Source organism: Borostomias antarcticus (genome assembly GCF_949987555.1).
Source record: "Borostomias antarcticus genome assembly, chromosome: 2".
Lineage (NCBI taxonomy): Eukaryota > Metazoa > Chordata > Actinopteri > Stomiiformes > Stomiidae > Borostomias > Borostomias antarcticus.
The window spans coordinates 13423842-13440207 of record NC_140235.1 but is presented as its reverse complement, the minus strand read 5'-3'; the positions used below and the strand labels follow the sequence as shown (position 1 = coordinate 13440207).

Genomic DNA, 16366 nt, shown 5'->3' with positions numbered 1-16366 from the left:
GTAGTAGTAGTAGTGGTAGTAGTAGTAGTAGTAGTAGTAGTAGTAGTAGTAGTAATAGTAGTAGTAGTAGTAGTAGTGGTAGTAGTAGTAGAAGTAGTAGTAGTAGTAGTAGTTATAGTGGTAGTAGTAGTAGTAGTAGTAGTAGTAGTAGTAGTTGTAGTAGTGGTGGTAGTGGTAGCAGTAGGGGTAGTGGTAGTGGTAGTAGTAGTAGTAGTAGTAGTAGTAGTAGTAGTAGTAGAAGTGGTAGTAGTAGTAGTAGTAGTAGTAGTAGTAGTAGTGGTAGTAGTAGTAGTAGTAGTAGCAGTGGTAGTAGTAGTAGTAGTAGTGGTAGTAGTACTAGTAGTAGGAGTAGTAGTAGTAGTAGTAGTGGTGGTAGTAGTAGTGGTAGTAGTAGTAGCAGTGGTGGTAGTAGTAGTAGTAGTAGTAGTAGTAGTAGTGGTAGTAGTGGTGGTAGTAGTAGTAGTAATAGTAGTAGTAGTAGTAGTAGTAGTAATAGTAGTAGTAGTGGTAGTAGTGGTAGTAGTAGTAGTAGTGGTAGTAGTAGTAGTGGTAGTAGAATTGGTAGTAGTAGTAGTGGTAGTAGTAGTAGTAGTAGTAGTAGTAGTAGTAGTGGTAGTAGTAGTAGTAGTGGTACATGTACATGTACTTGAAAGAATCTTGATGGCAGAGGTCCCCCTGTTGCATTCAAATTGAAGTAGCTATATCTAGCTAGTTAGCTAACTTGAATGACACTGTCCACAACACATACTGTAGCTACATAGCTGTTGAATACTTGCCTGTGCCGTTGGGAACCGATGAATAATTGAACAGAAGACACTATAGCCTGAAGGCAGCCTAGTCTGCTGTCTGAAGCTAATTAGCAAGAAAGAATGTCAAGCTTCACTATACTAAACTACTGCACACACGGCACGATAAGGCACTGAAATATAAAAAAAAGTCCCCCATCTGTCAAATGGTGGACGCGCATATACCATTTCTGTCATTATAGTTATAGATTTGAGGTGACTGGTAACACAGCAGCAAATTCAACACGAGCTGCAATATTTTGAGATATAACTGGCAGTACTGGGACGCCAGCTCCATTTTCCGCTTTTGAGAACTCTTATCATGGGCCTCTGGTCTTTTGAGATCTCTCATCATCAGGGTTCCCGCAGATCCTTAAAAAGTCTTAAAAGGCATTGAATTCATTAATCTAAAAATAAGGCCTTAATTGGTATTAAAATGGCTTAAATCAATCTTTCAAAAGTCTTAAAAATGTATAAAAACACATGGAAAGTAGGATTTGGGTGTCACTATTTCAATTCAAAATCAAATGAGCTTTTGACTTCAAACTTCGAAATCAAAAGCAGGTTTGCGATTCTCCCAGTACTTTTGTTCTCCCCGCCCCCGCGTGCCTGCTTAATCATGCCATGGGTAAAAACGCAAACAAAGGACAGAGTAGGCCTAACGTTAGTCTACTTGGCCATCTGTCCCAAAGTAAATGTTTTTGTTAAAGCTAGTTGGGGCTCAAAGGTAGCTAGGTTTTCGTTTGAATACATAGCCAAGCTAGTTGAATACAGTCAGACAAGGTGCACTAATCTAAACGTGTATATTGGAAAGTACTGGTGCACGGACGATCGAGATGACTGGAAATTTTGCTGAAGGGCTCGTCCGAGGATGACATAAGAGAGAACGTTAGCCTACAATGTATGGTGTAGCGTACAGGCTGCTGGGACTGGGAACAAAGCAAAACACAGCTAGCTAACATTAGCTAGTGAGCTAGATATAGCATCTACAGCCAAATGGGCGTTCAATAGAATAGGTACACTAAAGTCAGCTGGCTAGCTTGAGCCTTAAGAAATTAGCTAGCTAAAAAAAAAGAAACTAGCTAGCTAGCCAGTAAGGCAGCTAGCTACCATTGAACGCCCCTGTTTGGCTGTAGACTATGCTCTATCTAGCTCACAAGCTAACATTAAAATTTGCTTTGTTCAGTTGCATGATATGCTGATATGGTATAATTCAAAAGGTTTAGAATGCATTAGCTAGCATAGCCAGTGTTAGAATTGGCTAACCCTAAGGCCAGAGATGGCTTGTGAAGGTGAAGGTAAAGTTACTTGACAGAATTCAAGTTTGTTGGAACGTAACCTTGCATCATCCATTCACTATCAGATTCAGATCCCGTCTAGAGCCCGTCTGTCCAAAACTGTCGTCCAGTACTGTATCAGGTTGCGTACGGTTTTGTTTGTGGACCGGATGCTCAGAGCAGGATGTCTGCTCACTAATTTCCTGACTCATAAACAGCCCATCATATCCCTTGACAATGGAGCGTGCTATGTATCTGGATTAATCACCAACAGCCAATCATTTAACAGACAGACCCCAAGCATGCACACTGCTGGCTCAGAAACAACCTGTCATATTCCTTGATAATAATATAATTGTCCCTAAACCCCTAATTGTCTTTTCTCGAAATTTTGGTTATTGACAAGTTGGTCTTAAATTTCATTTTGAGTGCCATTAAAAAAGTCTTAAATCACACTTGCCTTAAAGTCCAGGTTAACCCAGTTCAAATTTTTGTTATGAGCTTCACACACCACAGGAAAACATGTCATTAACCACCCAGCCAAATCTGAGTGATTAAAAATGTCGCTAAGTATATAAAATAAGGCTTCAAAATCGGTTAAAAATCAGCAGCATTCTCTGGTCTGAGACTGTGGGGGCGTGTCTGCTGAAGGCACCGAAGCCACACCCAATTGCGTGGAGAGGGGGTGTGGAGGGAAGAACCTGTCAAATAGTACCGTTCTCTGGTCTGCATATTGTCACACTGGCACGCCGTCTCTTTTGTGGTAGGAAGGCACAGCTTTGTGAAAACAGAGAGGAGTTGAAATTACACTTGTCTAATGAGTCAAACGCACAGATGCTTCCTCCTAACCTACCTCCTGACAAATAACACAGGTAAAACTGTAGCTACTCTATACCAACGCGCCAGTGTTACTGCCCTTAGATGCAAAATACAAAAACAGGCAACGAGGAATGTATGAGTCTGTCCCTATTTTCTCCCTGCCACCTCCGGACCTATTCCTATCCCTCCCAGGCGATCCTGTCGTCCCTTATTGGGATCAATGGAAAAAGTTGTTTAAAATGTACCTTTTAGTCACTGGCTTGAACAGCGCTGATAGCGCGAAGAAGCGTACACTACCGGAGTTGATAATCGGGACAGACTCTCGTTGGCAATGTTATGTGTGAGAATAACGAGCACTCGGCTTCAACTTTCCCGCAACATATCCAACAGAACTGGAATGTTCAGCCAGTAGCCGCCGAGCACCGCTTCACTGGGAGAGGGTGCGTCTTTCTCCAGCTGCAGCTGGTCTACCTAACCATCCCCCTCGCTCCCGCCTCCCGGTCTCCCGCTGGAGAAATATACTGTAACCATTACCGGTGAACCCATACGCACATCAGGTGCCACAAATATGGCAGGCAGTTTCTGTATAGTTAACGCTTATAGTCATAATATATCATCCGTAACGTTATTTGGTGGGTGGTCGCCTGGTCGGTGCTGCTAGCTATGTTAGCTAGACTAAGGTTATATACACACTCCCATTTGCAACAATCTACATAGATAATGTTAGCTATAATTCCTCCTAAGATTACATATAATTAATCATAGCTGACATTACCACATAAATGTCAAGACACATTTTGTAGATTAACGTAGCAGTGTATTTTCCTATTGCTTACGTTACCTAGCTAACGTTATAACGTTAATTAGCTATAAGCACACACGGCAGCGGTGTCGGCACCAAAGGTTGATGCGACAGGAGGAGAATGGAGGCCGGGGAGGGAGATGGTTGGCTCCCCCGAATTCACCAGGACCAGTCGTGAGTCCGTGAAACCCAAAAGCCTCATATTATAATTGCAGAATGTTTCGGGAGTGAAATGTTTGCTGCAGAGGCGGGCGCTAGCGGTGACACTCCTCTGTAACACCATGGCTCTTCAAAAATGCTAACCCATTTGCTTCTCATTTCAGCTTTACTCGGGAGTGAAAGAAGGAGACCTTATCATCCCATTCCTGCTGGCATCCAGGAAGGATGCATTTTCGTTTAGTTTTATGCATAGGCATTGCTAACTAAGAAAAACTAGCTAATTCTAGACTGTTGGTTAAAACTAGCTAATTCTAGACTCAAGATTGAGCAGAACCGAAGATTCAAATCCATTCTAGCTTTATATAGTGTTAGGGCGGGGATATGCTAAGAACACCGCTCTACGTCATCCGGTACCGTTTTAAGCCCGCCCAGAAAATCCAGAAATCAAAACTGGTCAAAAACACAAAACTGGTCTAACTTCACAATTCAGTACTACACATGGTTCATCCCATTTTTACATGTTATCAGCAATGCATCACTAACACATAGAATGTGTTTTCAAGCAAATCTCTGATTTTGGTTAACTGGGACTTTAAGCCCTAGGAACCCTGCCTCTGGTCTTTTGAGATCTCTCATCATGGGCCTCTGATCTTTTGAGATCTCTCATCATGGGCCTCTGGTCTTTTGAGATCCCTCATCATGGGCCTCTGATCTTTTGAGATCTCTCATCATGGGCCTCTGGTCTTTTGAGATCCCTCATCATGGGCCTCTGGTCTTTTGAGATCCCTCATCATGGGCCTCTGGTCTTTTGAGATCTCTCATCATGGGCCTCTGGTCTTTTGCGGTGTTGTGAATCAGCATGCGTTCTGCTAAAGCCCGGCAGTCCCATCCCATGGGGTGAGTCGGTAGCTCGGCAGAGATATGAGGTATATACAAGAATGTGAACCTGCCTCCTGCCTGCCAGACCAAGACAAGCGAGGCCCTGTTCCCTGCGGACTTCGTGTTCCAGAGCTGACCGGTGTTCCCCGCAGTCAGGGGCCCGAGGTTGTGTTTCTGTGTGTCGGTTTTCTAGGTAAACACTGGTCAGCTCTGGAACACGGAGACTTAGAAGTGATGGTGGAGTGAGAACGTCAGGCTGGCTTCTAAATGGTTTTCATTTAATTTCCCTTTCAACTGTTGTGAGAGAGGTAGAGATGGAGGAAGGGATTGAGGGGACAGAGGGGTGAAAAGTCGGGATGAGATTCTCCCTCTGTCTCTGTGCGTCTTGGCTGTTCACCTCTCCTGTCCCTTCTGGCGGAGGCTCCCATAAAGCTCTGCGCTTCACACCAGTGAACCAGGCTGGCCGGGGAAAAGGACGCAGGCCCGACGCCAAGAAACATGGCTGCTGGAGAGACGCCGGGCCAGCGGGTTCACTCGTGAGACACCAGCAATTCCAGTAGAGATGTACAGCAAGCGGTCTTCGACAGAGGCAGGAGGAGGATCCCCTAGTCCTAGTAATTCAGAAGCTACAGTACACCTGGTAGTGTGTTGTTGGTTTTCTTCTTTTTTGTTTGTGTGTTGAGTTCACAGCTCTAGCCTGAAGGGTGTGTTTGTATTTTTCTGCCTTTGAAGTCGACCTCTAAATGTTCTGGAGCAGTATCATGCAAATGTCCTGACAGAGCCAGAAAAGCCATTGCCTCATCAGCTCGGGAGTTTGCTGAAAAACCACCTGCATCCAGACGAGAGAGCTACAGGCTGTGATGTATTATGCGCTAGTCTGATTATTAATTCATTTTGTGATTAGGCTAGAATTCTCTCTTCAGTGCAGCCTTGGCGCTATGCAACGTGGATGGTTTTGTGAAAGATCTGGGCCTGTATCAGGAGTAGGAGCCAGCCAACACCTCTGTGCTCGGTCTCTCAAACAGAGAAGACCCCACAGAGGAGGGCATCATGCTGTTAGATAAGCTGCAGCAAAACAAAGCCAATCTTTACAGTGGGAGGGAGTGCCGAGGCTGGCATGGCTGAATAAGAGGGGACTGGGAGTAACGTAGTGTTGCTGTCGTCATCAGTACTGATGAAACGACCTCACGCCCTTCATGGTCACTGATGTGGTACTGCGTAGCTAGCTCTGGTCCAGGGCCAGGCTAGCGAGGCGGGACCTTCCCTTACCCCCCGTCAGGGACCATGCATTTTCTCTATTAGCTTTTTTCACTCAGTCTGCTCTCTGCAGATATATTTTTCTTACTCACCGAAGTGAAGGCGGTTTTCAAACGATGAAAGCCTTTCCTTTGAGGTGGCTTGACTCTCTGCCCCCCACCTTTCATATAAAAATAACATGTATTTGCACTTAAATAGCACATTTCTTTACCACAAATCCTTCGCCATCCTGATCATGTGATCTCACGCTGTGTTTCTCTATGGTGGAGAGAGATCACATGATCAGGATCGCTTGTGCAAAAAAGTGTTTTTTATGTAAAAGGTTGGGGGGGCCGAATGTCAAGCCACCTCGGAGAAAAGGCTTTCATCGTTCTTCGCTTGGGTGAGTAATGAAAATATATTATCTCAATCAATCAATCAATCAATCAATCAATCAATCAATCAATCAAAGCTTTATTTGTATAGTGCATTTCATACACAGAGGCAACACAATGCGCTTTACAGAGAACAAGGGGGGTGGGCATAGGTCCCTCCCCTACATATTTCAAAGGGAAGCAAAAAACCAGTATCACCCAGGGGCCAGAAAGGTGAGCTGTAAAAAGTATTCCCTGACCCCTCTCAACGAGACGATCGAGCAAGCTCCTGGAGTATGTTTGTCTAACGGCTAAGAACATTTATGGAGCAATAAATGACATTAAATTACATTTTCAGAGCAAAAACATCATAGGAGATACTGAACAGCAGAATGGGTGAAAAAAGCTAATAGAGAAATGTGGTTCCTAACAGGGAGAACTTCTGCCTCACCCTGGACTAGAGCTAGTGTGCCTACAGTGGATACACAAACACACACACACACACACACACACACACACACACACGCACACGGACACACGTGCTTCGGAGTATCTCCTCTAGGTTGAGTGAATGGAGGGATTTTGGGAGCTTTTAACTGAACTGCAGAGCGGAGTGCTTTGTTCCCCCAGCATGTCAGGCCGAATGTTTGCCGTGAAGACGTGACTCGGTACGTCAGCCTGCATCACCTGTCAGTGACTCCGTTGGGATCTTTGCCAGGAGAGGCAGCACTTTGGGGAAGACAAGGAATAGAAATTCAGCATCAGAACTCAAAAGACACCCAGCTCTCTCTCCGTGGGAAGAAGGTCTCCATTAATCCAGTTTTAGCTCTTTTGTGCTTTGGTGTCAAGTTTGAATTTGTAGAGAGGCCATTTTAGATAGTGGTTAGTCACAGTTGAAACTCTCAGGCTGTACTAAGCTATTTCAGTTGATTGAGGGCCTGGGTGTTCTGTTCCTGTGCGTGGCTTAGCCTAGCTCTGCTGCTCTAAGTACTGCTTTCTACACACACGCGAGTGGATGTGGGCGTGTCGAGTAATCACAACCGGGAATTACTGTTTGTGTTTGTGAGTTGTGTGTGTTTGTGTGTGGGTGTGTATGTGTGCGTGTATTTACGAGTGAGTGTTATTGTGTGTTTATGACTCTTGAGTATGTCTGCTTGCAGTGCTGAAAACTGAAACCCTACACAAAAGGACACACACACACACACAATAATTTGACATCATTTTTACACTTCTACTACCCCAGTTATAGGACTGTTATAGGACTCACCGGAAAACAACACAACCACAACACAATTACTATAGATACGGCTCCATAAACATAGATACGGACACGCATATTGAATCCTGCATGTCTCATGCAGAGGATTACATTTGAATAGGTTCAAACACTGAGCTTGGAAAAGTGTAGGGGTTGATGTTCTGGGAGATACTGTATATGATTGATGAATGCGATGTTCAGAGGCTGTTTATTGCATAGTCACTCCTCTGCTCCTGCTGTACTTCTCAAGACAGGCCAGTCCTACACTGAATATTCATTTTCACAAAGCAAGAGAAAAATGCCTACGTTTCCCAGAGGCCTCTGCTTAGCTGTGCCTCCCTGACTCGACTGATGCTGCAGTTGTTTTTTTTTCTGTTTTTTTGTGGGGGTGGGGGTGGGGGGGTTGTAGGAGGGAGGAAATATCCCTGCGTTGTTGCCATTCCCTTGAGATCTCCTCCCGTCTGCTGTAATGGCGGCGGCCTGTCAGGGTTTGCGAGCGCGAGGTGGACGGCTAACCCACGTTAGCGTTAGCTGAGAGACTTTCACAGCTGAATAACTAGGTCAGTTTAAAATGTATCTTCAGCTCATCTGCGGCCGCTCACTGCTCAGCGTTTCAGCCGCCTGCAGTACCTCCCCCCCCCTCTCTCTGTTATTTTTCCCTCCACTCCCTGTCTTCATCTGTTTCTCTGTTCTGTCTCTCTTCCTCTCCTACCATCTCTCTGTCAAAATTTCTCTCTCTCTCAATCTCTCTCTCCCCCACTAACAAGAGAGAAACAGATTAGCCTCAAGGACATGTCAGTGTGCAACTGTGCATCTGTGTGTGTGTGTGTGTGTGTGTGTGACTATAGCTCTCTCAGGGAGGGTAGTGCAGAACAGGACTCACTTCCTTATGCTACCGTATCACCCTGACAGTCTGACAGTCTGACAGGCTCTGATCCTGTCTCGCCTCTCTGCTTGTTTGGAAACCATTCCCGTCTCTCTCATGTGAAGCCCTTCTTTGTTGTGCATTTTAAGGTAGAGTTCTTTCGGTGTTGGACATCTGTCAGCTCATATGGGTGAACTGGTTTTTGCGTTCCTCTGGAAGATTAGTGTTAGGGTTAGTGAAGCAATAACTCATGAGAGGGTGTGGTATATGGCCTATATACCATGGCTTGTGCTGCGGTCATAGGCACGAGGCGCAGCCGAGTGCCGTCGACCAGCACAAGCCGTGGTATATAGGCCATATACCACAACCCTCGAGTGAGTTATTGCTTTTATACAACGGGTTACACCATCGGGAAATATTTATAGAATCAAAACCTAGTATTTCAGTGTCTTAATACTGATTTTAGTGAACTACGCCCAGAAAAATAGTTCCCAAAACTATCACGTTGCTATGGAGTTTCAAATGACGATCAACATTCCTGGAGGAACAGTGATGACATCCCATAGTTAACATGGGTTTGGAACTGTAACTGAAATGGAAATGATCTGTTACCCTTCCTTTCAGCAATGTGTCTGAGTCCTGGATATGACCTAGCAACCAAACACCTAGCTTGATAACCTAGCCTAATGACATAGCTACTGTAAGGCACCCCTGATCTTGCTAGCTTGCCACGATCTAAGTGTGATCCATGCATATTCACTGTGCAACATATCAATTGCCCAGTTGTCAAAACTAATTGGCAACAAACTGTTTATGATTGCCAGCCTCATTGTCCTCAAACAAGTTGATTTTTCCCCCATGTCTGATATGCCACGGTAGTCTCAGGTTAGACCAGGCTAGCTAGCGTTAGCTAGCCAAATACATTGTGAGTTGAGATACGCCGTGATTAGCTAATGAAAGGATAAATTATTGAAACCCTGGAGTTGCCTCTTCACATGGGTCTATTTTGAAAATCGCCTGTGTGCGTTGTTTTATTGCAAATGCACATATTACGGCACTGGAGATGTGCGCATTCGGCTGCAACATTAGTGGATGACACACACAGGCTACACTGTAGCCAACAGACCCTACCGGGGAAGTCCGACAACGTGTCGACACATTTTCAAACAGGCTGTATTTTGGTAAACAGACCACATATTGGAAGTCTTTATGGTTACTTAATCTGGTAAGGGAAAACAATCAGGACGTGATAAACTGAGAAAATTAACATTAAAAAGCTGTTACATTGGAATGTTGAAACAGTGAATCAAGACGGCTCAAAGCTTGATGGTTCATGACGCGAGTAGGCCTATGTAGGCTAGTGTAATGATAGGTGCAGTAATATTTCAAATAGAACTGTAAAGAGGCTTTGCCGTGGTATATCGTGTCACATACAACGCCGTTTAACCAATCAGATTGCGAGGTTGGAACTACCAGTTAATATACAATATGTCTGTTTCTCTCTTTCCTATGAAGCACATTGTGTTGCTACTATATCAGTAAAGTTTTATTTGAGTTGATCTACCGTACCATGTGTACTCCGAACAAGCTACAGTAGCGGTACCCTCTTTTGGGAGCTCCGCACATCATTAACGAAGAAGAACTGATCTAGCAGATGGATTAAATGGAAAGACTCCAGCCGCCTGGACGTCATCTCCGGCGATCGCGACGTCTTCCCTCCAGAGAGGCCGATGTTATCAAAAGTGCTCTGGATTGAATTCATGTCTCCTCTCTGGTGTGCAGTCACTGTGGAGCCTCTCGAGCGACCCGAGGGCAGCGTCCAGTCTGACCCCCGCAGTCTGCTGCCCCAGCACCCCGCCTCCTCCTCACCCACCACACACACAACCACCATTAAACATGGATGGGGGGGGGGCGGGGTCTCATTACTTGAGCTACAATGCAGTCTAAAGGACGATAGCATGAAAAAAAATCCACCCCCAATCATTTATAATGGATGCTAGGCCCAGGCAGGGGAGGGCTGTCTATTGTAGGCTCTATTGTGTGTTGTGTGCTAGCTGAACAGCCTGGCTGTGGGGAGCAGGGCTGTTCATGAGACTAATGTGGTCGGTGATGTCGAAGAGCACAATCTGTGGACGGAAACGTCCGGGACTGCGCCGGAAGGCACATGATGTACCAATGGTTTATAGCATGGGCGTCGGAAGGGAAATGAAAATGGGTGGGACACCAAAAGGGGGGAGTCTGGGGGCCCTCCCCCTGAAAAATTTGAAAGGAAGAGATGCCAATTCCTGTATTCTAGAGCAGTTTTAAAGGTGGTTCGATACTTTTATCTGGCTATAACAAGAGGAGAAATATCAAATAATGTAGTATATATATAGATATTTATTTATATTTCCTGTACAAATTTAACATACTAAATAACATAGTATCCAGAGCCCTAGAGAGAAAGAGAGCTGGCAAGCTTTCATAATGCTGCCAACAAAAGTGCGCCTGTGACTCTCTGTCTCTCCCTGTCTGTCTCTCCCTGTCTGTTCCTGAACTGGCGGTGTGTCACTTGTTGTCTGCTCTGCTGCCTAATGACATAATAACATTTCCATATTAGTGTTTCCACATTTCACATAATTCCACATGTCTTGGGAACATTAACCAGTTATTCTTTTAGGTAGTATTTTATTCCATAATATTCTTACTTTGCGTTTTGGTGCAGAAAAAAAAGTTATGTCCATTTTATTTTTTCTGCCATGATGGCTGGCTGGCTGGCTACATGCACAGGTTTGGTGCGATTCGATTTTGTCTTTTTTGAGAGTCGTCAGGATTAAGATTGAATTTGCTCGGCTGCCAAAAACGACTGAAGACAAAACACATTATCACCTTCTTAAAATAATGGCCAAAGTCATTTTTTTGAGGAAAATTATTTTTCCTCTCTTCATGATGCTGACCAACTCTGGTAAAATTTCTGCCTACATCCTCAATTGAAAAGATCACACTGTTCATCCCAGTAGTATAATGGCCTACAGTATGTCAACCTATTCCTATATGTTGACTTAGGCCATTTTATTTTTTGTGTTTTTTGAAAAACTTGAACATATGACATCCTAGTTGATGTGATAAGCATGCTGTCTCATACAGGAGATCATGTAATCCAAGTCGCATAATGATGTCGTCTTCAGCTCAAGAGTAAAGAGTGATGTCGCTGGTGATGTTCAGCTCAGAGTAAAGAGTGATGTCACTGGTGATGTTCAGCAAAGCGAGTCCTGGCCCTCGGCCCGGCTCCCTCCCAGACATCACGAAGCAACCAAAGTCCTGACTCAGCATAAATAGCGTCAACACTCGATATCTACGGCCCTAATCAACAACAACATTTACACGCACACACTCTCTTCCTGAGGCGGGCTTGGTTTACAGATGTGTGTATTGTCTTTCCCCCGGGGGTATATACAATATGGAGCTGGACTGTACTTACAGCGTCCCGTGTTCCCTGACATGAGGCCCGCCATTCATTATTCAGCCATGGCTTTTTCAAAATGTCCTGTGGATGAGGACAGGGGCTGGTTGATTACAGCTAACAGCTGTAACTGTGTTGTCTGTCTGTCAGTGTGGACATCAGTCTTCTAGCCTGTAGCCGGCCTGTCGGCTGAGTATGGGAGTACGCGAGGGTGACAGCTGTACTATACTTATATACTTATAATAGGTTGTTCCACACAGGAACACAGACTGTCGTCCGACTCGCCATGTCTGTATTGTTAAACTTGAGACGGGTTTGTTAATGCTCAGGTTCTAACGTGTGTATCTCTCTGTGGTACAGTATACCTCTGCTGTGTTCATAAAACTCATGTTGGTTTTCTTTCTCTTTTTGTCTTCAGGTTGTCCTAGTATTTGCGCTCAGCATCGGGGCCCTTGGAATATACTTTATAGACTCTTCTGAGTAAGTATCGTACACTAGCACACACACACGCACGCACACACACGCACACACACACAAGCATGTTTCTGCTACCTCGGGGCGACTGGTTGCCTCATCACACCGAGGCCCCTGCGGTCGATCGACACGGTCACGGCTCTTCTCTGTCCTGGCCCCGCAGTGGTGGAATGAACTGCCCACTGATGTCAGGACAGCAGAGTCACTGCCCATCTTTCACCGCAGGCTCAAAACTCATCTTTTCAAGAAGTACTACCAGGATCCTACCTTACAGCCTACCTTAAAGCACCTAATATATTTATATTTTGCTACTCATGCACTTTGGCTTTAGCACTAGATTATGCTCTTAGTCACTTGTTTAGATAGGAGAAGTACTGGTGAGTAGTAGTACACTGACTGTCTACGTTAAATACAATTATTGTAAGTCGATTTGGATAAAAGCATCGGCTAAACGAATGTAATCTCATGTTTCTGTGGTTTTGTCAATGGAGGGAAGTTTGTTTCCATGGTAACTGAGATAGGCAGGGTACCAGTGCGTTCTTTGTCAATGTCATTTTATTTATATACTGTAGCACCATTCATACAAATATAAGGTTAATAATAAGAAGAGTTCATCTCTTCAGAGAGAGAAGTCATATAAACACAGTCAGAACAGATTTAAAAATATTAAATAAAAAAAAAGGTGCTGCTCACCAGGCCTCTCTGACCCCCACACCCAGCGATATCTCTCTGACCCCCACACCCAGCGATATCTCTCTGACCCCCACACCCAGCGATATCTCTCTGACCCCCACACCCAGCGATATCTCTCTGACCCCCCCACCCAGCGATACCTCTCTGACCCCCACCCAGCGACAGCCTGATATCTCCACCCCTACAGAACACACGCCCACACGTACGTTCGCTCGGTAAGTGTATCCTACAAAATCTCAATGCGGTGAGGTGGACTCTGAGCCTGTACATAATTACTTAAAATACGGAAGATACTCGGCGTCGGCGTGTGTCTCGTCCTCCGCTTGCACAGGAAGAGAGTAAACCCTCCCTCTCTCTACCCCTCCCTCTGCATCCCTCCATCCCCCCTCCATCTCTCTGTCCATCCCTCTGCCTCGACTAGGCATATTTCAAGAAATAGACAGGCAGAGGAAAATCTCTCCACTCTGGACGGTTCTAATCCCCCATAATGCCTCAGTCAGGACCGGCAGGGGGGTTGGGAAGGAGCCGTCCCTCTTGCGTTCTCTCTCAGACTTAGCAGGCCCCTGAAACGTAGCACACATTCTTGAAATCGAGGAACGGCATTAATTGAGGCATCAGCTGGAATAGAACTTGAGTTGACGTTGTTTCGACACCTGAGCCGACGCCTGCAGTGTTTGGAGTGCAGCAGTGATTGACAGGACATTTAGTCAATCAGTCAACAGAGAGGCGGGTCGATGTCTTGGGAGGTGACAGTGAGAAACCTGATGGCTGTAGAAGAACATGCCAAGGACAGGATGGGGTGTGTGGGATGCACCGTGCTATCATTGATGCCGTGGCCTGGCCCATGATAATGAGCTCCGGCGTTTAAAAAAAAAAAATTGTTTTCATTTAAGCAAGTGCTGATGAGCTAATGATGTGCCGGTGTTTGGCTAACATTCCTTACGACTTCCTCTCTGGTTGACTCGACAAGGAAGTGTGTGTGCGTGTGTGCGTGTGTGCGTGCGTGCGCGCGTGCGTGTGTGCGTGTGTGTGCGTGTGTGTGCTCCCCAAGGCTCTGTCTCTCATTATGTCTTCTGCCCTAATTAACCTAAGCCCAAATACACACCCCCAGCATACAGTACACAAACATACACACACACATGCACGCACAAACTACACACACACACACACACTCTTCCTCATTAGTCTGTGCTGCTCTCTCCACACGCGTGTCCTCGGGGGACGGTGAGTGGGACCCGGGTCTGGTCAGAGCAGCCTCCCTCCACACAGGCGCTCGGCCAGCCCTGGTCAGAGCTGGGATTGAGTTACCGCTATGCTCTCACTACAGCAGCCGGAGCCTCTCAAGTCCTCTCATCTGAGTGTGTGCGTGTGTGTAGTGCGTGCGTGCGTGCATGTGTGTGTGTCGTGTGTAACGACACCCCCCCCCCCCCCCCCCCCCCCCCCCCGCTGAAACGGCGCAAATGCTCTTCAGATGACCTTTCCTTCCAGGCAGAGGAAATGCTAACGATCGATCAGCAGAGATCTCCAGACCGCCCGTTAACGCCGCTAATTGCGGCGGCGAAATGTGAAAGCCTTAACGTATTCATGCTCGGTCTGCTTAGCTCTCGGTTCTTTTAAACTAAGGTGACCCGGGAGTTCAGCCACTCGTCCAGGGAAATATGAACAGGCACATCGGAGGTAAAGAGCTCTGCTCAGCACGGTCAGCCGCCCGGCCCCTGAGTTAACGGAGAGCGACGAGGAATGAAGAGAACGGTGTCTGCGTGAGGTCGGTCGGTCAGTCTGGCAGGAAGCACCGGAGGCTGTAGGAGCTTTTGAAGATTGGCTCTTATGTCAGCCTCACTGGAGCGGGACACTCCTGAGGGGAAAGTACACACACACACACGCACACACACACACACACACACACACGCACACAGACAGATGAGTGGATAATGTAGGAGGAAACCTTTCTGTCCTGGCCACCAGCCTGGCCAGAGTAGTGTTTGTCCGAGCTGTGTCCAGGTACGTAGGGGTTCTCTTTACCTGAGAGGCCTGGTTGCATCGGCTGCCCCCACAGTGAAACGCTACAGACACAACACGGCAGAACACAACGGAACGCACAGCCAGAAGAGAACCCACTCTCCAGGTGGAACACGCAGCCAGAAGAGAACCCACTCTCCAGGTGGAGCACACAGCCAGAAGAGAACCCACTCTCCAGATGGATCACACAGCCAGAAGAGAACCCACTCTCCAGGTGGAGCACACAGCCAGAAGAGAACCCACTCTCCAGGTGGAGCACACAGCCAGAAGAGAACCCACTCTTCAGGTGGAACGCACAGCCAGAAGAGAACCCACTCTCCAGGTGGAGCACACAGCCAGAAGAGAACCCACTCTCCAGGTGGAGCACACAGCCAGAAGAGAACCCACTCTCCAGGTGGAACGCACAGCCAGAAGAGAACCCACTCTCCAGGTGGAGCACACAGCCAGAAGAGAACCCACTCTTCAGGTGGAACGCACAGCCAGAAGAGAACCCACTCTCCAGGTGGAGCACACAGCCAGAAGAGAACCCACTCTCCAGGTGGAACGCACAGCCAGAAGAGAACCCACTCTCCAGGTGGAACGCACAGCCAGAAGAGAACCCACTCTCCAGGTGAAGTCCTAGAGGAAACGGTTCCATTGACTAACAGAACTCCCAGGAGTTTTTATTACTTGACTTGAGAACTTCATGGATGTTGAAGACAGGTGAGAAAGACGCTGCGAGGTCGTGTGAGATGGGAGCTGGACGTCCGATTGATGACTGACTACACAGCTGGTGAGATTCCCAAAGAGACCTTCTACTGTCACTTCAGCCGATATGGTCAAAAGCGTTCTGTGGAGAATGTGATAATCCCTGCTGTAATCTCTTTTTTATTACTCCGCAACAAAATATTTGTTGCCAAGCCAATGCTACTTTGATGATATTCTCATTGGGAACATAATGCGCTAACCCTGCCCTCTCCTTCTGTTTTAATACCTCCTATCATCCCTCCATTCCTCTCTGTTATGCTCCTGTCATCCCTCCATCCCTCTCTGTTATGCTCCTGTCATCCCTCCATCCCTCTCTGTTATGCTCCTGTCATCCCTCCATCCCTCTCTGTTATGCTCCTGTCATCCCTCCATCCCTCTCTGTTATGCTCCTATCATCCCTCCATCCCTCTCTGTTATGCTCCTGTCATCCCTCCATCCCTCTCTGTTATGCTCATATCATCCCTCCATCCCTCTCTGTTATGCTCCTGTCATCCCTCCATCCCTCTCTGTTATGCTCCCGTGAAGCGGAATGGTATG

General features: G+C 46.4%; 1 protein-coding gene across 7 annotated transcripts in view; it reads left to right on the top strand.

Moving 5' to 3' along the window:
- The window catches only part of kcnma1a (potassium large conductance calcium-activated channel, subfamily M, alpha member 1a), a gene marked incomplete at both ends in the record, with an annotated part of 195553 nt that overhangs the window by 90101 nt on the left and 89086 nt on the right, over positions 1–16366 (top strand). For all 7 annotated transcript variants that reach the window (XM_084459171.1, XM_084459172.1, XM_084459173.1 and 4 more), the window contains one exon: positions 12315–12376. In XM_084459171.1, the coding sequence (XP_084315297.1) occupies positions 12315–12376 (62 nt within the window). The remainder of the gene's footprint in view (positions 1–12314; positions 12377–16366) is intronic.